The sequence below is a fragment of the Rattus norvegicus genome, chromosome 1 (genome assembly GCF_036323735.1).
Source record: "Rattus norvegicus strain BN/NHsdMcwi chromosome 1, GRCr8, whole genome shotgun sequence".
NCBI lineage: Eukaryota > Metazoa > Chordata > Mammalia > Rodentia > Muridae > Rattus > Rattus norvegicus.
Genome location: NC_086019.1, coordinates 206,956,943 through 206,980,730, shown reverse-complemented (window position 1 = coordinate 206,980,730; position 23,788 = coordinate 206,956,943). Strand labels below are relative to the sequence as shown.

Sequence of the window (23,788 nt, the reverse complement as noted above, 5' to 3'; positions counted from 1 at the left end):
TTTGTTTGCTTTTTGTTTTGTTTTCTTTTTGAGATAGGCTTTCAGGAACTCACTATGTAGCCCAGGCTGGCCTGGAGCATATAGAGATCTGGCTGCCTCTGCCTCCTAAGTGCCAAGATTAAAGGCGTGTGCCATTAACCCCAGCCCTGGCTCATTGTTTGAGGGTACAATCTATCTTTGTGGGGAAGGCATGGTGACCGCATCGTGAGGCAGCTGGTCACATTTCATCTTCAGACAGGAAGCAAAACAAGATAACACACTGCAGCTCAGCTTGCTTTCCTATGTTTATTCAGTCTGGGACCCTGGACCATGGAATGGTAGCACTCATATTTAGAGTGCTACCCCATCCCAATTAATCCAGTCTAGAAAATCCCTCACAGACATTCACAGAGCTGTGACTTCTGTGTGATTCTAGTCTCTGTCACATTGACAGTCAATATCAATGATCACAGACCCATAGGCGACAGGGCCAGGATTCCTTTCTGCACCCTTTGGAATATCTTTGGGGGCATTTCCTAGTTGGAAGCAGATGTCTGCAGTGGTCTCGTCAGGGGCAGGACCTGACAAACCAGGCCACTAAGGCAGGAAGAGCCTGGGTCAAGGGCCAGGCAGGCAGAGCATATAGGTGGGAATCACTATAGGGAGACTCAGTTCAGTACATGTGGCATGGTCATCTGGGGGCAAGACGAGGAAGGGGCTGCCTTCCTGAGGATCAGGATAAAGGTTGGGGAGCTGACCCTCCCAGTGTAAGGGCAGCAAGAGTAGCTTCCGGAAAGGGAAGGAAGTTGCTGACTGGCATGAAATCTGCAGGAAGGGCTCAGGTCATGTGCTCAGAGGTCAGCATCCTGGGGGCAACAGTCATATGATGATAGACACTCAGGGAGGAAGTGGCCTTTCTCTGTCCTCAGGCACGCTGAGTGTGAGGATCTGGGGCTCATCACCATTCCTGCTAAGGTCTGCTTCAGCCAGGTGTCCCACAGCACACCCTCTTCTGGGCAGCCACAGAGGTGGCCACTTCTCTGCAGTGCTCAGTTGGCAAAAGACCCTGTGGACACAAGAGTGAAGCCATCAGAGTCTTGCCCATTCTTCTTCTTGCTGTCCCTTTTCCTTGTGCTCAGGAGCCTGGTTTTCTTCCTGTGTCCAAGAGCCTGTTTGGACGCCCACACAACATTTCCTTGGAACAAGGGGATAACCAAAGAGATGCCCAAGCACTACTACAGACATTCCATCCTGAGAAGGAGTAGGCACTGACTTTGGCTATACTGGTATAGAACCCCAGACCAAGCCTGCGTCCCATTGGGCTCCAAGTCATCTTAAGAACAGCCCTAAAGGGGTTGCGGATTTAGCTCAGTGGTAGAGCGCTTGCCTAGCAAGCACAAGGCCCTGGGTTTGGTCCCCAGCTCCGGAAAAAAAAAGAAAAGAAAAGAAAAGAAAAGAAAGGAAAAGAAAAGAAAAGAAAAGAAAAGAAAAGAAAAGAAAAGAACAGCTCTAAAGGACAGGCCTGATGTGATAGGGCCACGGAGAACCCCACCACTCTTTTCCAGTTAACTGACTCCTGAAGCTAAAACTGGGAGTTTGGGGACCTCTTGTGACCTCTGATGTCTTGCCTCCACCTTCTTTCTCTTAGAGTCAGGACATGGAATCCAGAGCCCCTCTCAGGTCCAGACACGAAAGCTAACTATTGCACAAGCAATTCAACTACCCAGAGGTCTTGTCTTGAGACCTTGATTCCAGAAGGTTTTGTCCCAGATCCCCCTAGAGGGAAGGTGTTGCTAGCCCAGACCTCTAACTTCCTAGGTAGACAAGGATGATTTTGAACTTCTGATCCTACTGCCTACACTTCCTTAGTGCTAGGATTATATGTGTGCACCACACCCAGTTTATGTGGTATTAAGGTTGTGCCCATGACTTTTGTGCATACAAGGCAAGTTCCCATGCAGCTACACCTCCGGCCTTCAGGCTCTTGATTTCTGAAAGCTCTAGGCTAAGTATAGCTGAAGTTGAATAAAGGTCTTTTCTTAGAACTGTGGTGTCCCTATGACAGGAGTGAAGTGTCTGACTATACATTCACAGTTCCCCTCTTGTGTCCTGCTTCTGTTCCTTGGTCTTTGCATAACACTCACCCACTCTGTTCTAGCTCCTGGGCACCCTTCCCTCCTGGCACTCAGGGTAGGCCAGGTTACATCCTCAGGCCCTGCCTCTGTGGCCCAACCTGCTCTGCCTATCCCCGGTCCCTGGGAGATAAAGTCCCTCTGTTCTGCGCATGCAACCACACTGGAACAGAGACCCTGCATTCATCAGAGTCACAGAACTGACAGAGCCATTGCACATGTAGAGGTCTGTAAAGGTGAAGGGTCCACCCAAAACCACAGGGCTGGGTAATCTGTCTTTACTGTCACAAGTGAGGCAGGGACTTTCAGGGGGACAGTCTTGTGTTAGTCACTTCCAGCTTTGCCCTCCACAGTGAGAAGTGGAGGTTCTTAAATCTACCTCTAAGACTCACTAGTCCATCCTTCCAGCCACCTTCACTAGGGCCATCCAGGCTGGAAGAGGGGACACATGCTCCACCCACCACTCCCTTTCCTCCTGAGTCATTGCTCCAAGCAAGGGGTGTTGTAACCCCAGACCCGTTTGTCCAGCTGCCCAGGAGGGGCAGGTGCCACAGGAAGCTGGCACCCGAAAGTTAGAAAGGTACTGACCAACACCACCAACCTACCCTGGGGAACAGGCCTTGTGGCTAAGGGTGGAGGGCGGACAATGAGGTCTTTTCCTGGAGCCTCTGCAAAACAAGTTCCCTGGGCAGAACTGAAGGATGAACCCTGGCCTGGCCTCCCAGAAGCCAGCTCTCTTCTCCCACCATGACAGTATCATCCTAGGGTTGAGGTGTCTGTCCTTGCCCCAGGTATAGGGGCTGGACCACAAACAAGGACCATAGAGCAGAGAGGCTGGGTCACCTCCATTTTGTCACTCTGCAGCAGGGACATACTTTGTAGAGCAGGATGGCCTAGGTCCCTTCAGCATGGGGAATCAGGATCCCTTGAAAAGGTCTGACCCAGTGCAGGCGATAGAGGATACACTGGCCTCTTTCCTGCTCAAAGACCGGTGGCCATTTCTGCAGTGACGTTGATGGCGATGCTGATGGTGGCCATTATATTCAGTGATGCTGCTGGTGATCGTATCTGCAGCGATGTTGATGTTAGGGGTTGAGAACTTGGGGCAGAGAAAAACTATGCCTTTCTCTTGAATGCGAGGAGCTTTCAAGTGATGCTCCAAGATACCTGATAAACGCAAAGTGGCCCCGAAGTGAACCCAGGCCAGCCCTCCTAAGTCACTGTGGTGATCAGTATGACTATCCTAAGTTCACAATCCAGGCAACAAGTCCACCCCCAGAACCTGCCCCTTCTGTTCTTTCTGCTGGCCTATATCGCCTAATTCAGCCCCTAATGGCCCATGACACCTAACTTCACTTCTGCTTCCCCACTGATGTCTACCCATCCCTTCATTATCAGGCTTCAGGCTTTCATAGTCTTCCTCTTCTTCGGACCCCCTAAAAAAAACAATTATATCCTCATCCAAACTTCATCAGCAGTCACAACCTCGTTTGCTGGTCCTGAGGACTCTTGTGGTAAATCCAACTCCCAGATACCACATGCTCTCTACTCAATCTCCACCAACCATGGTGTGGTAGATAGAATAGTACCCCGTCCTGAGATGTCCCTTTCTGGATGCCTGGAAACTGGGAAAGAAGATGGGTCTTTGCAAAAGATGGGTGTTCTAGAGACAGCAAGGTGTGATGGGGGATGTGGGGAATAGAGCAAAGTCTTTGGAGGTACAGGGTGGAGTCTTGGCCTAGGATTTGAGGAACAGACAGACTCTCCTAGAGCCTCCCTGGAACCAGCCCAGTGTGCCTGTGAGACACCATGTAGTGGAGAGCCATTGAGAGTTTGGACTTCTGGACGCTGGAGTTGCAAGAGACTAAGCATGGGCTGTTTTAATTCCCACAGTTTGTAGTCCCTTCTGACATCAATCATAGGACACAAACACAGGCAGGAAGCAGGTGACACTTCTTTGTCCCAGCCTTCACTACCTTTGTCTCATTCCTCCTCCTCCCTGTCTCCCATCCTGCCTCCCTCCTTCCCCACTACTTACAGTCCTGTGGATGGAACCCAGGGTTTCCTGCACTCCAATGAAATACTCCCCTGCTGTTGTGCCCAAGCCTCTCCTAGTCTTGATGCTACAGTCTTAGTTCAAACCTGGTCTCTTGCGACTCAAGATCAGCCCTCTAGCTTCTGAGCCTTTCAGCTGCCTGGTTCTTGTCCCCTCCCACTTCTCTTCCCCACTCCCCACCGTGGGACTGTATGACTCTGTTGCATGGCTTCCAACTGTCCAGGTGCCTCCCAAGACTCCTTTTCAAACCTGTCTGTCTTCATCATAGTTCTCTAGAAGCCAAATGCAGGGAATATGAAGAGGAGGGAGGAGGGAGGGAGGGAGGGAGGGAGGGAGGGAGGGAGGGAGGGAGGGAGGGAGGGAGGGTCATTTTAAACAACTGGCTGCAGTGGGGGAGCAATTGGAGCTCCAAGAAGGGGAACAGGACTCCTTCCTCCTGGGGGAACATTTTTCTTTAAGGTTTTTATCTGATTAGACATGGCCTGCCCACATCATGTGCTTTTCTCATAAACTGCTAAGGTAGATGTTAATCTAATTAGGAAATACCTTCACAGGAACATCTAGATATGTGTCTGCTAACATCTAGGTACACAAAAAATTTCCCTTCACAACCAGAGCTGATGAGAAGACACTGAGCACAAGAAAGGGTTCCATCTCCCCACAGGTGATAGGCTTGTCCAGGCAGTAAGCAGAGCAGAGTAGATTTGCCTCCCCCTACTCCCAGCCTAGCTTCATGCTCACCTGTACCATCCATGCACCGTAGCTGGCCCTGCCATTTCTAGGTTCCTCTCAAGACTTCCCCTATCTGCCAGGATCCTGGAGACTTCTGCTCCTCAGGGTCCATGTGTGTTGTCCATCTTGACCTCTACCCCCTGTCTTGGGCAGATTCTTCTTCTTGTTTTTCCCTTGGTTTCTCCTGGCCTCATTCTCAAAGGTGGCCAACTTGAAAGATAGCAAGTCACCTATCTGCCATCCTGTAGCGGTTTATAAGGCACACATGTCTGTGGGCTCCTGGGGTATCCGTACAACCTACAGGTGTCCAGCTTTCCCAGAACAGACAAGATGAAGGAAGGCCACAATGGGGGGCTCAGCCCTTAGGCACAACTTATCCAGAGGGCTTATGGGGTGCTGGGTCCCTGAACTTCTCTTTACCAATTCCCCTCCACTCACCTCTACACCCTACCAGTAATGAGTCCTAAGCCAGAGGTCCGATTCTGGATTGCCAACATGTCACTTCTGGCCACTCACCCCAAAGAAAGCAGCAAAAGGAAGTAATGGTAAAGCTGTAAGAAGGGTTCTTAATCCCTAAAGCCATGCTGGGTAGATGGGAAACCCTCCTTTTGGGCACTGCTCAGAGTTGTGCGTTAAAACAGGAGAAACTGGGAAGGGTGGGAGGTGGGTGAGGTGACTGGTTCTGGTCCAGCTGTGGTCATGCTGGCCAGTATCTCACTTCTGATCCTATAAGGTGACTTGAAGGTGACTGTTCTTGCTGTGGAGTGACCTGTCTGCAGGGCTGTGTTGTTCCTGAAAATCAAGGTGGCCTCATGTTTAGACAATCGATAGAGACCTTCATGTTCCTTGGGAGTCTTGAACAGAGAGCATCGTGAAGGCTGAAGCCAGGTCCTCAGTTACTTTTCTTTGTATTAAGGGGGTCCCCTTCCTTAATTCTGCCAGCTGCCCCAGACTTGCCCCTCCCTCCACCCCACAGCCTAGGTCCCTCCTTTCAGCTGACCTGTAGTTTGTGATCTCAGGTGGCCTTAGATACCCCCTGAAAAACTTGTAGGGAAACTTGTTGAGTGCCAGGAAGTCACACCCCCTTCCTCCTCAGGCCTCAGGGCAGTTGGGCCTTGAGGTCTCAGATCTGTGACTCAGCCAGGACGGGGAGGGGCAAGGAAGAGGAGGAATGGAGTGACTCAGCACCTCATCACAAGGTTGGAGGTTGGGGTGAAACCATTTCCCACTTAGCATTGGGGCCACCGCAACCTTCTAGCTCCATCCCCTCCTTCTATTCCCTCCCCTGCAAAGTCCCCTCCCCCTGCACTTAGAGAGCCTATGGCCATCTTGGTGCTCTGTGGGGTCAAGGGCATCTGGACTGAGCTTTCTCCTGTGTCATTTAGTGACAGCTAATGGGACAGGGGTCTCAGAGCCAACAAGCAAGGATGGAAAGGCCTAAACACACACACACACACACACACACACACACACACACACACACACACACACACAGAGCCAGGCCTAGCAGCCAGAAGGAGGAAATAGGGGAGGCTGGGGCTGGGGACTGTGCGTGTGTGTGTGTGCATGTATGTGTGTGTGTGCGCGTGCGTGTGTGTGTGTTTGTGTGTGTGTATGTGGGGTGTGTGTGGTGTGTGAGGTGTGTGGTGTGTGTGCATGTGTGTGTGTGTGCGTGTGTGCATGTGTGTGTGTGTGCGTGTGTGTGTGTGTTTGTGTGTGTGTATGTGGGGTGTGTGTGGTGTGTGAGGTGTGTGTGCATGTGTGTGTGTGTGTGTGTGTGTGTGTGTGTGTGTGGTGTGTGTGTATTCAGAGGTAGCATGCTGAGGGGAAGCTGTGAGCTAACCCAAACCCCAGCCAAGGCTGACTCTGCCTGACCCTGAATCATGGCAGAGAGGAATTGAGGCTCCTGAGCAGAACTTAGGCCAGCTGACAGGAGACAGAAGCAGAGGCAACCTCCAACAGGCCTGTAGTCCCAGGAACGTCCAGAGGTCTTCGAAGACATTTCCCAGCCTCCTGAGGGAGCTGGGGAAGTGGACCTGGGAACTGGCTCAGAGGGACCACCCACAGGGACTCAGACAGCATGAGAGCCCTTCTCTACTCCTAATCACCTTTAACTAAGAGCTCAAGGTTTACAGGACCAAAAGCCTCCTGCAGTCTGCCTCTGAGGCCTGGGCTGCTCCTTCTGCTGCTTGAATGCCACATTTTCATCACTCGTATTAGACAAGAGTATCATTGTCATAAAGAAACCCTCGGATACTATACATTTGCCTCCCTCTCCCAGTCCTCCTTACTCACGATTTTACCTCAACTCTGTTGCCTTTTCAGTTAGCAATGTGTATCTCTGGATTTTTTTTTTTTTTTTCGGAGCTGGGGACCGAACCCACGGCCTTGCGCTTGCTAGGCAAGCGCTCTACCACTGAGCTAAATCCCCAACCCCGTATCTCTGGATTCTTTTTTTTTTTTTTTTAAAGATTTATTTATTTTATATATGTGAGTACACTGTCGCTGTCCTCACCAGAAGAGGGCATCAGATCCCATTACAGATGGTTGTGAGCCACCATGTGGTTGCTGGGAATTGAACTCAGAACCTCTGGAAGAGCAGTCAGTGCTCTTAACCGCTGAGCCATCTCTCCAGCCCGTATCTCTGGATTCTTAAGTCATGACTCCACAGCTTGATTGTTTGTCACCCCGAACCCTATCCTGCTCTGTGGACATAGACCACACTTCTATCCAACCACTGTCTGAAAGACGTCTGTGTTCCTTTAGGTTAACACGATTGTGGATAAATCCCCGTCATGCTGCATTCGAAAGGTTTTGCACAAACGTAAGTTTCTTTTCTGTTCTGTTTCTTGAGACAGACTGGTCTCCAACTCTCCTTCCTGCCTCCGCTTCCTCAGTCACAAGCCCTCCATGCCTCACTTCAGTCTCTAACTTCCCTGAGTAAATACCCAGGAGAACAATTGCTGAATTGTATGGCGAGAGAACATTTAGTTTTGAAAGAGAACACCACGCTGTTTTCCAAAGTGTCTATACCATTCTGCACCCTCACCACAATGAGTGGGACTGCCCACTGCCTCCCTGCCCTACCCTAAGCCAGTGTCGTCACCCTTTTGGATTTGGGCTACCAAGTAGGCGTGTAGTGGTGTCTCATTGTTGTTTTAATCTGTAATTCTCCTGGTGATGGCAGGTGACAGGCATCTGTTCTGAATAATTGCCTTTGAGATTCTGTCTTTGGCTGTGTGATTGTTCAGACCTTTCGACCATTTTTGTTTATTATTTGTATTTTTAAGAAAGTGTCCCACACGATTACTCAGATTACCCTGGAACTCAGAGCAATCCTCTTCCTAAACCTTGCTGTTTAAACAAATCTGCTGCTTCCCAGGCAACGAAGGAGCCATTTTTGTGTTTCCTTCCTCCTAGGTCTTCAGTGCCCCTGGGATTTATTGATTGTTCAGTTTAGTGCAAGAGAAGCATCATTAACACTACTTCAACTTTAGTGCACTCAGGAGTAGCTTTTCTCCACTGCCCTTCCCCCCATCTGGATAAATCCTTGGTGATCTTCTTCCTTTGCTTCCACCTACTGTGTCCACACCATCCTGTCCTGATTGCTGAACAAAATGCTCACCCCTCTTCACTGAAATGATTGCTGTCTGGGTCAGATTGCTCAACCCAGCGTTTGACAGTGGTTTCTGCCTTCCACCTCATGCATCAGCCAGGCTGCCTAACCTCATGGCCAGACCTTTCATAAGACACTTTCTTCAGGGCTCCCAGGTTACTCCTCTCTCATGGCTTCTGTCTCCAGTGGTACAAAACTTTGACCGAGGGTGATGTTCTGCTTCTATGCCAGGTGGCCCTGTCTCCTGGACTCAAATGGCTCCTGCTACTCACCCATACCTCAGGCATACCCTGCAGGTGCACGCTGGACCTGAACTTGTAAAGTTGAGCTCCTGCCTCCTTCCCTAGGTTCCTTCCTCTCACAGAGCACCTCTTAACCCAACGAACACCACTAGCCTAGCTGTTTCAGATAGCCCTCTGCAAAGTCACTACTGATCTCTAGTCCTGCTACCATGTGTGGAGCCAACAAAGAAACCTTCCTATAGAGCAGAGCCCGACTTCCTCTTCCCACCTCAGGATCCAGGCCCTGCTGCTTCCTTGCACCCGGACAGCTGCTGAGGCTCCAAGTTGGCCTCCTCCCTCTCCTGAGGACCCAGTGTCCCTGTTCACTCCTCTGCCTGTTTCTTTCTCTCCTCCCCCCATAGACTGAGACTTGAGCTATCTTGAGCCTCTTCTCTTAGTCATCTAGTATCCCTGGCCCTTGCCCACCTCCTTAGAGCTGCTCAAATGAGGCCTCTGTAATTGCAACATCCCCCCCCCATGACTTCCTGCACCCTATCTCTGCACCAGCTTTTGGGTTTTGCATGAACTTCCAGGTTCCTGTTTTGTCTGTCCTCACCTCAAGGAAGACTCCAGGAAGGCAGGACTTTCTGCATTTTTCCCTTTTGACACCAAGAGCAGAGGCTGGTGTACAGTTGGTATTCAGTAGCAATGGGAACCCAAGAGGAATGCAGCAATACTGGGAGACCCCAGAGAGGCCTGGCCCATGAGGCATTGTGTGACCCCTGTGGGGGGTTCTGAAGCGAAGTCTAGCAGAGTAGCTTCCAATCACTTGGGCCTGGGCTATCTCACCTCAGAACCTTGCAAGGCTGGGGATGGTCTCTAAGCAATGAATGTCTCCACGAGAAGGAAGTGTTACACAGAGGGTGCTGCACAGGCCTGCTCCCCTTCCTGCCCGTCCATCATATCCGGACCCATTGTTAAATGGATAGGAGAAGCTTGGGGTGGGAAAGATGCTATGCAGCTCCCTAGCCTGAGGGCCTAGTCTTTAAGGAAAAGAAAGGACCACTCTGTTTCTGGAGGCAGCTGCACGTGCTGTAGGTACCCAGGCCTCATATCTAGGCTGGTTTCTCCCATCAGCCTCTTCATTCCCCTCAGGCTACGCACCCAATAAGACCTGTGTCCCTACTGAGTGCATCTGTTCTGGCCTGGTGCACTTGGAACCCCAAGAAACCCCTCTGCTGTGTCATAAGTCAATGGGCCTCTCAAAATGCACCAGGGTCAGTGAACGGTGCAGTTGGTGAGGGTTGAAGACTGAGCCCTGATGAGTGTATCGCTGGACCGAAAGTGGATGACTAACGACAGAATTACAGGACCTGAACACACTGACCCTTTACTGGCTGGAGAATATAAAAGGCGAGCCTGGTGCAAACAGGTCGTTAGTCAGCCTAGCAGGTGTAGAGGGCCTGAAGGCCTGAGACAGGCAGAGAGGGAGGGTATACTCTAGTATGGTGGGCGAACTCAGGTGTTCTAGAAGCTATGGCCCATCCCTGAGCTCTGTCAGGTGAGAGGGGATCAGAAGATACACACCTGAGCCTCCATCTCTGAGCCTCCCAGGTCCAGTGGAGTAGCAGCTACAGGACTGGGTGCATCCAGGTATTCACTCACACAGACTGTAGGACTCCTACCATGTACCAGGTATGGGGGAACCCAGGGACAGAGGCAGCTAGAGCTCTTTGTAGAAAATGGATGGCAGAGGGTCTCTGGGGGTCCCTGCTAGCCTCTTACCCTGTGGCTTCTATGAGCCACACATGAGTGCAGCTGACCACTACATCCTGGCTTGAGTCATGCTGACACACACTGCTCATTCCCTTAAGCAACCTGGTCATCTCACAGATATCTGTATTGGCACATGAGAAACTCACAACACTATTTATGGCAGGGCTGGGAGACCCAGCTTGGTGCCCCAGAGAACCTTTTACCCACCCATGATCCAGCAGTTGTCTCTAGATAGCAGCCCTAGGAAGCAAACAACTCCAGGGCCAGGCTGGCCTTGTCTCTTGGGCTACCAAAGAATAGTCTTAGATCCAAAGGAGTAGAGGGTCAGATTTCAAGATCTTAGGGCAGCTCTTGCCCTCACACGCAAGCTTTAGGCAATGTGTGCATTGCTGATTGTGGAAGAAGGATCCAGGCTGTAACAGTGACCCTGAGAGGAGAGCCTTGGCGGAGGTCAAGTGCTCAACTTAATGTAACAGATGAGAATTGTAGCCCTGAACCTGGGGAACCGGTATAGCTCATGTGTCCATCTGTAGAGGGGACTTTGAGGCGTTTACCTCCTTAGTACAGGCAGATCATATCCAAAAGTGGTCCCTGGGTCAGATCCTGGCAAGGCTCCTCAGTGTTCCCGTCCTTGTTTGGACACCACCTCTAAGAGAGCACTCCCCCCACCCCCCATGATGAAGAGATGGACTCTGCCTCTCTCAACCAGCACCCAATTCATTTGCTGACACCAAGCAGGGCAATAAAGAGTGAAGTAGCAAAGACCCAAAGGGCCTCTTCTCACTGCAACCCCCTGCCATTCCCCCTCTCTTCTCTTCAAGCGCACACAGGTCCTGACTCCTTGTATCATTAGATGCATGGTGCAGGACTAGGCCTGCATTCAATATTGCTACATTTTGAATTTTATTGCTACATTATGGATTTGCATGCTAGGTGTTCCAGCTTAAGCAAAAAGGGTATCTCTCTGGGGAGATGAGTAGGTAGTGCTTTGAAGAGGTTGGAGAATGCTGGTCCAAGAGTCCATAGAGGCTCCTGGGAATCTCTCAAGGAGGAACAGAGCTGAGAGCAAAGGGTTGAGTTTAAGCTGATACCTAGGAAAGGGTCAGGGCCCAATCGGACAAAGACCACATCCTGGTAGTGGTAACCCCAATTATGCAAGAACACAGATCAGGGAGGGGCGAAGCTGAGAGCCGGGTCTGTCCCAATGGAAGCTTCCGGGCCTGCCAAGTCTTTCTTCCCCCACGTGACTCGCATCCAGAAATTCTCTAGTCTCAGGAAAGTCAGCGGGCGCGTTCCCGAGCGCCGTGCGTAGGCCCAGAGTAGGGCACGCCTGCGCTAGGGCAGTGTTGGAGGCGGGTCCGGATCGCTCCGCCCCTCGCCCGCGTCTCACGTGACCCGTTGAGGGGCAAACAAGCGGATCAGCTGACTCCGCCGGACTGCGGTGTCATCCTGCCTATAAGCCGGCGACCTCTGGCATTAAGCTTTGCTCTCTTCGGGCCGTCGCGACCATGCAGACCCCCGGCGTCTTGCTGCTCATTCTCGGCCTCCTGGCTGCGTCCTCCTCCGCGCTTATCAGGTGAGGACCGGCTCTGGGTTCGGAGATGCAGGGCGCGTCACCTGGAGTCCCGCGTGCTCCGGCCGTGCTGGAATGCACCTGTGCACCCAGCACAGCCTTCCGCAGGGTCCCACAGACTATGGGGCGAGAGACTCAAAATGCAGGGGTCTGGGTCCATGACTTCTATGGTCGAACAGGAGGGGACAGTAGGTGCCCACAAGTGGGTCTGGGTCCAGCCTCCCATAGGGCGGTGGGGGTGGGCGTGGGGGGCTTCTGAGGAGCAGTGCTGCTTCATGGGTAGGATTCTAATGAATACCAACCCAGCTGTGAAAGTCGGAAGACCTAGTAGGCCCTTGTCCCCCCCAGAACCTCGGCAGGCCTTTCCTTTTAAGGGACTCAGGTTGACAGCTGTGCACTGGTGCATAGTCTCCGAAGTTTACTCAAAGATGGTCCCCTTGTCTTGGGTGGTGAATCTCTCTCCTCCTCCCTCCTGAGTTACACAAGTCCCAGAGAGAGAAGGTATGGAGTGGCCCAATTCAAATACCTTGGGCCTGAGGTCTGCCCCACTGGGAACCAGGCCCTTCTTAGGTCTGTGGACGAGGCTTTTGTGCTGGATGAGGCCTTTGTGGTAGGCTGTGTGTTTTCCCACTCTGTGATGGAGTTCCTATTCATGGCTGGTGGATGAGGCCATAAGCTTTTAGAGTAGAGCTGGCTCGGCCGGCTGGGCACCAGGGTTGGATTGGAAGGAGCACAGCCTGTAGGCTGCAAGCCGGGGCTGGGTAGCCTCCGTGGAGCCATTGTAGGCAGTGGCCTAGGCTCGATCCTGCCCTGGTCTTGCCTGCCCTACCCTCAGGCTTCCCTTCTCTGGGAGAGGTGGTGTTGGTAGTGGTACAAGGAACTCCAGGATCCCGGGGAATAGGCACCAGAAACAAAGCCGTGCTCTTAACGATTGTTGGCATGTTTCCTGACCTTTGCAGGGCGTGTGCTTCCCCCAAGCCCCAGGCCTCTTCCAGCCCACTACTCTTAGGCAAGAACCCTATCTTTCAGGAGCATGCACTGAGCATGCCAGGAAAGGTCAGCTGTGACCTTGGATACAAATCCCTGGGCAGAGAAGTTTCATCAAGTGATTACAGATTCAGGCCAGCTCTCCTTGGGAGCAGGAGCAAACTGGGGGTGCAGAGGTGACCTGGAGGACAGGGCAGAGACCCCTCTCCCTCTGCTAACTAATGATGGAGTCCCCTATTTAGACCTGCATCAGGGCTGCAAGAAGCATATGTGGGCCTTGAGTATGTGTGGTGGTGGTAGAACATGTAGGTTTCTTGGGTGAAGAGTGCTGGATCTTGTGCAGCAGGGATGGCTAGGGAGAGCATGGGGACTTGGTGTTGAAGTTTCATGGGTGGTTAGGGGAAGAACCTCTAGAGAGTGTCCAGGATGATACCTCACGGCAAGCCTGGTGGTGGTGGTTGGTGGGCCTCTTTTTGTAGAGTCCAGATAGGAACTGATGTGGCTAAGGGCCAGGTTCAGTGGATTAACCCGTGAGTTCTGTGTGCACCTTGCTTTGGATGCACCTGCTTCTCCTCCTCCTCCTCCCCCTCCTCCTTCCCCTCCCTCTTCCTCCTCTGCCTCTTCCTGGTATAGGATTGGGTTCACCAGGGCACTGGATACAAGTGCCTGGCCACACCCTAAACAGAACCCACTAGCCAGGGAAGACTAGAGTAGGCAGAGGAGAGGAGCTGGGGCCCAGTATGTGCTGTTTGTTTCACTCTGGAACGACTGAGAACCACCTGACTGGGATGTGGTTGGTTAGGGAAAGGGGTGGGCCCACTAGCCTATCCTTGGACACGAGGAGCGAGCTTCTGTGACTGAACTGAGGAGTCTGTGGTAGTGATAGGATATCCGTAGCTGATTTGGTGGGCCGGTGGGCCTATGGCTTCAGGGCAGGAGTTTGTTACATGTTGTGGCCATTTTGAGATATTTAATTGGACATAATTTGCTAGAGGCACTGAGGTATGTACAGGCCTGGCTGGCAGTCATTCTGTATTAAGAGGGCTGCCCTGGACCAGCCTGGAGTATCCTGAGGTGGGAGGTTGGAGGACACAGCAGTCAAAGTTGGGTGCTAACATACCTTTATCCCATCTTGACAGAATCCCCCTGCGCAAGTTCACATCCATCCGTCGGACTATGACGGAAGTGGGAGGCTCTGTGGAAGACCTGATCCTTAAAGGTCCCATAACCAAGTACTCCATGCAGTCATCTCCTAGGACCAAGGAGCCAGTGTCAGAGTTACTAAAAAACTACCTGGATGTGAGTGGAGTTGTATTTTGGGGGTCTTGCTTGGGGGGGGGGTGAGTATGGGAGGGGCCAGCTCCCTTGGCTCAGTAGCCAGTTCTTTATGGAAGGAGCACCTTCTCCGGAGGGTGGGCTTCCAGGTTCAGCCATGCCACTCCTTGCTTACCAGCTCCTCATTCCTGCCATCCTAGAATCCTTGCCCCTCTGCCTGGCCAGGCCTGCTCAGGCTAAAGGATGGGTTAGGGTGGCATTGCTTGGTATTTGCAGAAGGCTCTTCCTGGGTCTGAGATTTTTTTCCTTTGTTTTGTCAGTGGTACTAGGACTGAGCCTAGGGCCTCCTATAGGATGGGCAAATGCTTGGCGACATATCCAGTCCTGCCCTCTCTAACCCCACATTGTCTTGAATATAGACTTTTCAGCTCAGCTACTGCTGGTGATAAGTCTCATCCTTAGGACTGTCCCATGGTGATGGAGTGACCTAGAATCAAACCAAGTCTGGCCTGAGCCTGCCCCAGGGCTGAGTTGTGGGAGCCTGGGAGAGCATTACTGGACCTATACAGGTCTAACTTGTAGACCTGTCGGTGTCCTATGAGAGACTTATGATCCTCTTCAAGATTAGCCATGCTCCCTGCTTTTTTCAGTGCCTCCCTCCCTCCCCCTTTCTCTGGGCTTGACTAGGGCCTTGTACACATTAGGCAATTGCTCTACCACTGTATTCTGTAGCCACCCCCTTTTCTTGTTTTTGAGCCAGCCTTGAACCTACAACAATCAATCCTCCTAACTTGGCCTCCTGAATGGTTGAGATTACAGGTCTGGCTCAGCGGCCCACTCTCCTCTAAGGGAATATAGGCCCCAGGAGAAACATTCTGCAAGTCACGAGGTGAGCTGGTCCCAGCTCTGTGGAAGGTTCTGGGCCAGAGGCTGGCATCTCTTATGTCCCTGCCCCCTAAGTCTTATAAGCCAAGGATGACTGCAGCCCTGGACTTTGTGGCCCACTGGGCTAAATTGGCAGTGCCTTCTGTCTTGTCTGACCCAATCTATGGCAGTGACAGGAAGCATGAGACCCAGGCTTGTGACTGGCTGAGGAAGGTGGAAGGTCTGTCTGTCTGGGTCCAGCTGGTGGTTTCCTAGACACGCTCACACACTAGCAAAGTACAGCTTGCTGAGTAACAACCCCTCCCCCAACCACCCCACACACAGTTACTTCTCTTGGGTTTTCTGACACTCTGTTGTTAAATGGGATTGGACCCTGGGTCTTGTATCCACCAGTGGCTCAGACTTCTTCCTGGACAGAGAGAATATGAGTGACCCACAGCTACTAGGTGACAACTGGGCTTCCCCTTGGAGAGGTTTGGGAACCCCTGTGCTTGCCTAGCCCCTGGAGCTGGCAGCCCTGGTGGACTCTGCTGTCTGAGTGAATAAATGGGGAACCAAGGCCAGATTTCTCTGCTGTGATGAAGTGACCAAGTTGGGACAAGTACTGTTGTCCCCACGGTGCCCCTCTCATTTGTCCCATAGGACAGTCTCCAGTCTGAGGCTTGTGGAGGAGGGGCAGGCAGGAATTAAGGCCTTCAGTCGGGTGTGACACTCTCAAACAGCAGAGGGGCCGTCCTGGCTAGCTTTATCCATGGCCCAGTTCTTCCCCAGTCCCACAGTACAGTAGGTAAAGGGGCCGAGAGTTCAGCACTGGGTCTCAGGCTCACTCGCCTACAGTCTATTCTTTGGGAGTCCTACTCCCCGTTCAGGGTCTAATTGGAGATGCATGTACTGGCTGAGGCCTGGACCCTAGAAGCATTCCCTCCCTCAGCCTAGGCCTTTCAGAGTTTGTTTCCTATACAGCCAGAGCCCTGTCAGGTACCTCCTCTCACCTTGATGAACATTGTTTCTTCCCCAGGCCCAGTACTATGGTGAGATCGGCATTGGGACTCCCCCACAGTGTTTCACAGTCGTCTTTGACACTGGCTCCTCTAACCTGTGGGTCCCCTCCATTCATTGCAAGCTGCTGGACATAGCCTGCTGTGAGTCTCCCTGCTACCCTCTCTCTCGGGACCCTTGAGCATGCCTCGCGCTCTGGCGTGCTCTGGCTCTGCTATTGTATACTCTCAGCCATGCTTAGTGGCCTTGGAACAATGAGGGTGACAGAGGCTCTCCTGTGAGGATCTGTGAGCAGCTAATATCTACTTCCCTCTCTGGGGAGAGGGGTTCTAGCTCCATCTCTTTGAAGAGCTGGCATATAGGTGAGGCTGTGGGAGGCAGGTTGGGCCTCAGATGCCTGGATATAGACCACCTCCTGGATAGGTTTTTCCTACCTGTCCAGTACATCAAACAGGCTCTGCTCCTCTGTTCTGCCCTGAGGTACCCACTTACCTGGTCTTGTCAGCTGCAGCCTTGGTAGAGAACCTGGGGATCTTGCTGGTCAAGGATTGAACAAGGGCTGGGCAGCCTGTAAGGCCAAGGCCGAGGCTTCATATATATAGCCCACGGGCCACGGGGTCCTCAGTGTGGGCATGGGTCATGCTATAGGCCCAATGGGAGAGGTAGCCTGAGCTGCTGGCCCCAAAGCACCCCCGGGAGGCAGGCAGACTAACAGGAAGACCTGTTCCCTTACAGGGGTCCACCACAAGTACAACAGTGACAAGTCCAGCACCTATGTGAAGAATGGCACATCCTTCGACATCCACTACGGCTCAGGTAGCCTCTCTGGGTACCTGAGCCAGGACACTGTGTCGGTGAGTCCCTGGGGGCCTGTCCTTGGAGCTCAGAGGCCCCATCATGGCTTGTGAGCAACTGCTGCTGAGGGGAGAGGGCATGGTGTCACTAGCCCAACTCCAACAGCCTAAGATGACTGCTGAATTTGGATGACTGTGGCAGTGCTGGGTGATAGGGAACAAAGGCCCTGGAGCAGGAGAACCCAGCTTGCCAAGTAGTGAGGAAGCAAATGGGAAGGACACGGGAGTGGGCAGCCTTAATGTATCCAAACTGGAGGGACAGTCAAGCGTTCTCAGGGTTGGCAGAGTCAGAGTTGAAGCATAGAGTGTCAGCTAGTGGGGACTACCACGCTGAGGGGCTGCTGACACAGCCTGGTCAGTGAGCCACGAGCAGATCTGCTGCTGGTCTGCTGGTGTTGGCTTGGGAGGACTGTGCTGGATGCGTTAGATTTGAGGTGCTGGCAGGGTATCTGTTTTTCTTTTTTCAGTTTTTCAAAACGGGGTTTTTCTGTGTAGCCCTGGCTGTCCTGGAAATGGCTCTGTAGACCAGGCTGGCCTCCAACTTGAAGAGCTCTGCCTGCCTCTGCCTCTCAAGTGCTGGGATTAAAGGTGTGTGCCACCACCACTCAGCTGCCCGCCTACTGTCTTAAGGATGGCCTTGAGGAAGGTCTGGGCCAAGGGGCCAGGCCTGGGATAGAAAAGGTCCTGAAGCCTGCTGAGGCTGAGATGGGTTGGGAAATCTTGTCTGTATTGGAACAAGTACTGTGAAGGAGCTAGGAGGGAGTGTGTCTGGACTAGGCTGGGCTCTTTGTCTGTAGGAAGGTCTTGTAGTTCGAGCCTTCTTCAAAGGAGAGGCCATTCATAGCACCAGGACAGCAGGGCTGCAGGGACTGAAGGACTATGTCAAGCAGTCCTTCCAAGATGGGACAGGAAGCTGCAAATCCTGTCAACTGGGCCCTGCCGCTTGTGACTAGGAGTCCAGCTAACATCCTGCTTACTTGGCCTTGGGTGGTGATACTCTGTACCTGTGAGATCAGAGCTCTTCCCTTTCCTTGTCTGTGGAGGGTTCCTTGTGGTACTTCTCAGGGGCCCTTCAGTGCACAGGATGTTAGCCACCTGCGTGAGCGTCTTCCGACACGTTCTCCGCAGCAGCTCTTTCCACTTCCTGCTCTGGTTCGAGCTGCAGTCTCAGCTTGGTGGGGCGGGCTGATGGCAGGCAGAGGGAGTGTGGCTTCAGGGTGACAGTTGTTGTGGGCTACCCAGCTGCTCAGGCTGCAGGCCTAGTGGCTTGTCCTCAGGTCCAAGGGCAAGAACTACACTGTCCTGGTAGATATAGATATGGAAAGGCATAGGCAAGGTGAGAGCTGAGGCAGAAGCACCTCCCTCCTGCTTCTCGTGCCTGGTTAACACGAAGTCCTCATAAGTCCCTCAGAGAGGAACCCTGTGTCCTTGTCTTCAGCTGTGTGGCTATGTCAAGCACTTCTGTACGAGTTCTGCTTTTTTGACTGTCCTGAGGGAGAATGTCAGCTGTGACGTATCTGCTCTGGCTTTCAGGTTCCATGTAAGTCAGACTTAGGAGGTATCAAGGTGGAGAAACAGATCTTTGGGGAAGCCACCAAGCAGCCTGGAGTCGTATTCATCGCAGCCAAGTTTGATGGCATCTTGGGCATGGGCTACCCTTTTATCTCTGTTAACAATGTGCTCCCGGTCTTCGACAACCTGATGAAACAGAAGCTGGTGGAAAAGAACATCTTCTCCTTCTACCTGAACAGGTGCAGTAGGAGAGGCGTGGCTCTCATCCTCCCTGGAGCTCAGCTCCAGGGTGAAAGATACAGCTGGGACTTGAGAGCCTGTGCTGAAGGCTTGGCCATGGCATCAGACCTAAGGGGATCGGGTAGGCAGGAGTTAGTTACTGTTACCTGCTTGGGAGAGAAAGCCATGTGCCAGGGACTTTAGCCAGGAGATGCTGGTTGCCTGGATCAGAGTCTCAGCTGCTGGGTCAGGACCCAGGCACTGGTAAGAGCAGATGTAGTCTCTGCTTGGGCTGCTAGTCGCTAGGAGAGACATGGGTATGAGCTTTGATCTGTGACACTCCTCTGGGGACAGGGTCCGGGAACCTTTCCTAGGGCAGAATCAGAAGTCACTGGGGAGGTCTGAGAGCCCTGGGTTATACATTGAGAGTGGCCTTGGGGGAGGGAGTTGTCTCTCCCTGAGAGATTGGGGACCTTTCTGTTAGCAGAGATCCTACACACACGCACACGGACATGTACACACCCACCCCCTTGCAGGGAGCTTCCAGCCTTCCAGTCTCCTGCCTCCTGCAAGCCTGTCCAACAGTCTTGTTCAGGAACTTCACAAGATGGGCAGCTGGGTATATGGGGCTCCTCTCTTGCTAGGTTTAGCTCCTGGGTGTGGGTGGGGTGTAAGTAGGTAGCCTCCTTCCTACTCCAAGTTGCGCTGCCGACCACACCCTCCTTCTCTGGGCTGACTTACTTGCATGTCTAGCAAGGGTAACCTCCATACTCTATTTGTAGGTCTGAACCCTAACCCTTATTGATGGGCACTGGCCCCGTGCCAGCCCAGAATCTTCTAGTTTTACTTTTCCCTGTCTATTTCTGTCCCTTGTTTAAATGGTGACTACCCAGTTCACTCTGGGCACAGTGGCTTCCCTAGAGGCAGGGGCATGGATCAGTGGACAGGGTCATTGACTTCTGGGCTCTGCTTCCTAGAGTAGGTGGGTGCCCCAAAGTTAGACAGGCTGGGCATAGCAGCACATGCTTTTAATCCCAACACTCAAGAGGCAGAAGCAGGAGGATCTCTGTGAGTTCAAGGACAGCCAGAGAACTACATCAAGAGACACTGTCTCAGAAAACAAAAACAAGTTGGCCAAGTCGAAGCCTGGAGACGTCTGTCTTATCTCAGTCCCATGGTGCCTTAGGGGCCCACAAATACCACTTGGCCTATAAGTCTTAAGTCTCTGTTCTAGGATCTCAATATACCCATCTTCCCTTGCTGGTGCCTGTCTTTTAGGAGGAGCCCTCCCAGGCTCAGCAACTAGGAATGGATGTGGTAGCTACAGCCTGGGCCCCAGGGTACTTACTGTGCCAGCTGGGTTTCAGGCTGGTGACCCAGAGGTGTGGCTACTGAGTAGGCGGGTGTAAAACCAGCAGAGTGATCAGGCAGTGTGGGTGGAACGTCGGCGAGAAGAGGAGAGGCAGGGCCGGTATCCATCGTGTTTCCACCTAGGATTTCAGAGGCAATGACAAGCCAAAGCCAGGCCAGGGTGGAGACTTGGGTAGGAGAACAGGGTGAGGCTTGGGGATCCACGGGCCAGGAGGAAGATGTGGAACCTGATTAGGAAGGCCTGGCAGGATGGCAACTTCCCTTTAACTTTGGGTAATTGTGCCCCAGAGTGATGCCTAGCCGGGTGACATTCATGTTCCCCGGACCCCCGAGGTTGGAGGGGACAAGCTTATACTTACTTGCTGACTGCCTGAGAGCACTCAGTGTTGTGGCTGTAGACTGCGCTCCCTGTGTTCTGTTTGAGGGTATGGTGGGCATTCCCATGAGACTAGAGGTGGGGGGAGTTGAGAGAAGGGTTTGGAGGAGAAAGAGTGATAGCAAGTGCTACATCCATGGCTGAAGCCTGCTCAGCCTCTCAGGACCATGGCCCTGGCTTCCTCTTAGAAGCCCGCCTTGAATTTTGCCAGGCAGAGAAGGCATCCCTGTTCTTCAGCTCCAGCCTGACTGAGCCTTGGCCTTGGCTACCAGTGACTGACCCTGAACACCTGCAGCCAGCATCCTGCAGAGAAGGGCCAGCTGTACCCAGCAGCTTATGTGGGACTGGGCTGGAAGCCCCTCCCTGGGGTGACAGGCTCCACTTTCCTCTTCTCTGTGAGTCTTCCTATACCTGTAGGATCAAGGTTGCTCAGCAGGGCAGCAGATGCAGAAACGGGAACTTAGCTTAGGATCTGAGCCCTAGGCTGGCTGAGCCCTAGGCTTATCTCTGGCCAGGCAGGGCAACATGAATGTGTCATGTCAGAAACATAAATGGGCATGTTTCTGTCTTTCAGCAGTGTTAGAATTTATTGAGTAACTCTAAATTCACATGCTAAATAAATGCATTTACTCCAATTTGCCAAGTAACCCCAAATTTACTTGGTAGCCAACCGTTGGTATCATGGATTTCTTTATTCTGATTTTTTTTTTAATGTGTGTCTGTGTGGGGGTATATTCGTGTGTGTGCAGTTGCCAGTGGAGGCCAGGAAGAGGGTGATGGATTCCCAGGAGCTGGGAAGTGAACTCAGTCCTCTGTAAGAGCAGCAAGCTCTCTTAGCCACTGAGCCGTCTCTCCAGCCAGTTATATTCAGATCTTAATTAAAAACACCAGCAGGTCACATGTTACCACCCTTCACACAATATTGCCTGTATATAGGGTCAGGTTCCAGACTAGCTAAGAAAGGGCTGCAGGGCCCAGGGAGGGTGTATAGAAATCAGAAGTAGAAAGCTGAAACAAACACAGGAAGAATAGGGAACCACAGAAGAAGTCAGTCACAGACACAGAAATGTCAGTCGCAGGTTTTGGTGACAGGGTCACTTTGGAAGTGCACTGAGTTCAAAGGCAGGAGAATCTGTTTGAGCCTACAGCCTGGGGACAGAACCAAGGGTTCTTTGCCAAGGAAAGAATTCCTGGATCAGGCTCATCAGTAGGCTTGCTGCGTTTCAGCCTTAGGTTGTCCCTTGGTAATCCCAGGTGAGGGGTTGTCACATCTGGTGTGACTGATAAGCTGGAGTTCACATAAGCTAGGATCCGATAGTCTCGGTTGTGGTTTATCAGTTCGTTTCTCCTGGTGTGCTGACAGTGGGGATTTGCTTGTGTAAATAAGATACAGAGCCATTCTTCCTGCTACTTATACTCAGGATGGAATGACTGAGGCTAAGGATGTCCCTTTCAGAGCAGGTCCATCTGTCCTCAACAGTTCCCCAGGTCTCTCCCCAGGGAAGCCCTTCTTGGTTATCCCACTTAACCCCCTTCCTCTGATTTCTGGCCCCTTGCTGACCCTTCTGAACTGTGGGTAGAGACTGACCACTTATTTCCTCCCAGGGACCCAACCGGGCAACCTGGAGGAGAACTAATGCTTGGCGGCACTGACTCCAGATACTACCACGGGGAGCTGTCCTACCTGAACGTCACCCGAAAGGCCTACTGGCAGGTGCACATGGACCAGTGAGTCATGGGTGTTGCTGGGAATGTTATGTTGGGGTGGCGTGCGGGAAGCCTGGGGCTCTATTTAGCCATCTCCTCATTTTGTAACCCTGAAACATTCAGGGTCCTGAATAAGTTGGTTGGTCCTGAGATAAAAAAGAAGCAGGTGTCTTCACAGGGGGGGTGGGGGTCTATACAAGCTGTGCACCATACTCACCTGTGACAGGGCGAGGTTATTAATACATCTTCCCCCACCCCCCTACTCCCAGGCTGGAGGTGGGCAGCGAGCTGACTCTGTGCAAGGGAGGCTGTGAGGCTATTGTGGACACAGGGACGTCTCTTCTGGTGGGGCCTGTGGACGAGGTGAAGGAACTACAGAAGGCCATTGGGGCAGTGCCTCTCATCCAGGGCGAGGTAAGCCACAGGCCTGTGTGGGCTGGCCAGCAGGCATAGGGGGTACCCGAGACCATACCTTCAATGCCATGTTCCCTCTTGTGTGTTTTAGTATATGATCCCTTGTGAGAAGGTGTCCAGCCTGCCCATTATCACCTTTAAGCTAGGAGGCCAAAACTATGAACTACACCCAGAGAAGTACATACTCAAGGTGAGTGGGTGTGGGCAGTGGCAGTGTGAATCCGGGACACCTTGAGTGAAATGGGGATCATGTGATCATGTGACCATTCTGGCCCTACAGGTATCGCAGGCTGGAAAGACGATCTGCCTGAGTGGCTTCATGGGGATGGACATACCCCCTCCCAGTGGGCCGCTCTGGATCCTGGGCGATGTCTTTATTGGCTGCTACTACACCGTGTTTGACAGAGAATACAATAGGGTCGGCTTTGCCAAGGCTGCCACACTCTAACTTGCTCCTTCTTCACTGTCAGGGAACTGGATCAGAGTCCAGTAGAGAAAGCCAGCCAGCCCCATCCCTCCACCTGCCCCACTCACACATATTCACACTCGCCTAGTGTTGCTGGGCCCTTGGGAGGCCTGGCTGGAGCTGGTCCAGCTGTTCTGTTCTGTGGTCCCTGTCCCTGGGTTCAGATTGCTGCCCTCCGCCTGTCTGAAGGAGGCCAAGGCCTACCCAGTACAAAAGGCTGCCTTTAAAGGCCCCTACTGGCTTGGTAGCTGCCGGGATGGATTGTCTTGTCCTGCTGCCCTTTGCTGCGTGGGCAGCACTCTGAAGCAGGCAAATGGGTCTTGGGATCCCTCCCAGAAACCTGCTCTGACCAGACCCTCAGGCAGCCTGGGGATGGCACCAAGCTCTACTGCCCCACTATCTCTGGCCTGGCAAAGGCCTGAAGGTGAGCAGAAGGAGCAAGAGGACAGAAGCAAAACTATATGAACCTGGGGGGGGTTACCTGGGACCTGACCCCACCCTCCTGGGAAGGCATGCTTCAGCCTGGGGCAGAGGTAGGATGGCTGACTGGTTTTGGCTGGCCTCTGCTGCCCTCATCCTGGGCTAGTCAGATGGGAGCCAAAGTTGATATACAAATAAAGTTGTTTTGGGCCTCTTTC

At 52.5% G+C, this 23,788-nt stretch overlaps 2 protein-coding genes and 1 long non-coding RNA gene across 3 annotated transcripts in view; 1 reads left to right on the top strand and 2 right to left on the bottom strand.

Annotated features, from left to right (window-relative positions):
* The window catches only part of Tnni2 (troponin I2, fast skeletal type), a 144,677-nt gene that overhangs the window by 46,304 nt on the left and 74,585 nt on the right, over nt 1–23,788 (bottom strand). The gene's annotated exons all lie outside the window — the stretch shown is intronic.
* On the bottom strand, nt 267–4,276 carry LOC120097365 (uncharacterized). Its single transcript, XR_005494671.2, has 2 exons — nt 4,150–4,276; nt 267–1,045 (listed from the first exon to the last, which is right to left on the bottom strand). It is a non-coding gene; the product is annotated as an uncharacterized LOC120097365 (long non-coding RNA).
* Ctsd (cathepsin D) lies at nt 11,910–23,786 on the top strand. Its single transcript, NM_134334.3, has 9 exons — nt 11,910–12,088; nt 14,212–14,371; nt 16,251–16,374; nt 16,967–17,085; nt 18,619–18,836; nt 22,169–22,291; nt 22,540–22,684; nt 22,776–22,874; nt 22,965–23,786. Exons 1-9 carry the CDS (start codon nt 12,021–12,023, stop codon nt 23,130–23,132), a joined length of 1,224 nt encoding a protein of 407 aa, NP_599161.2. The 5' UTR covers nt 11,910–12,020; the 3' UTR covers nt 23,133–23,786.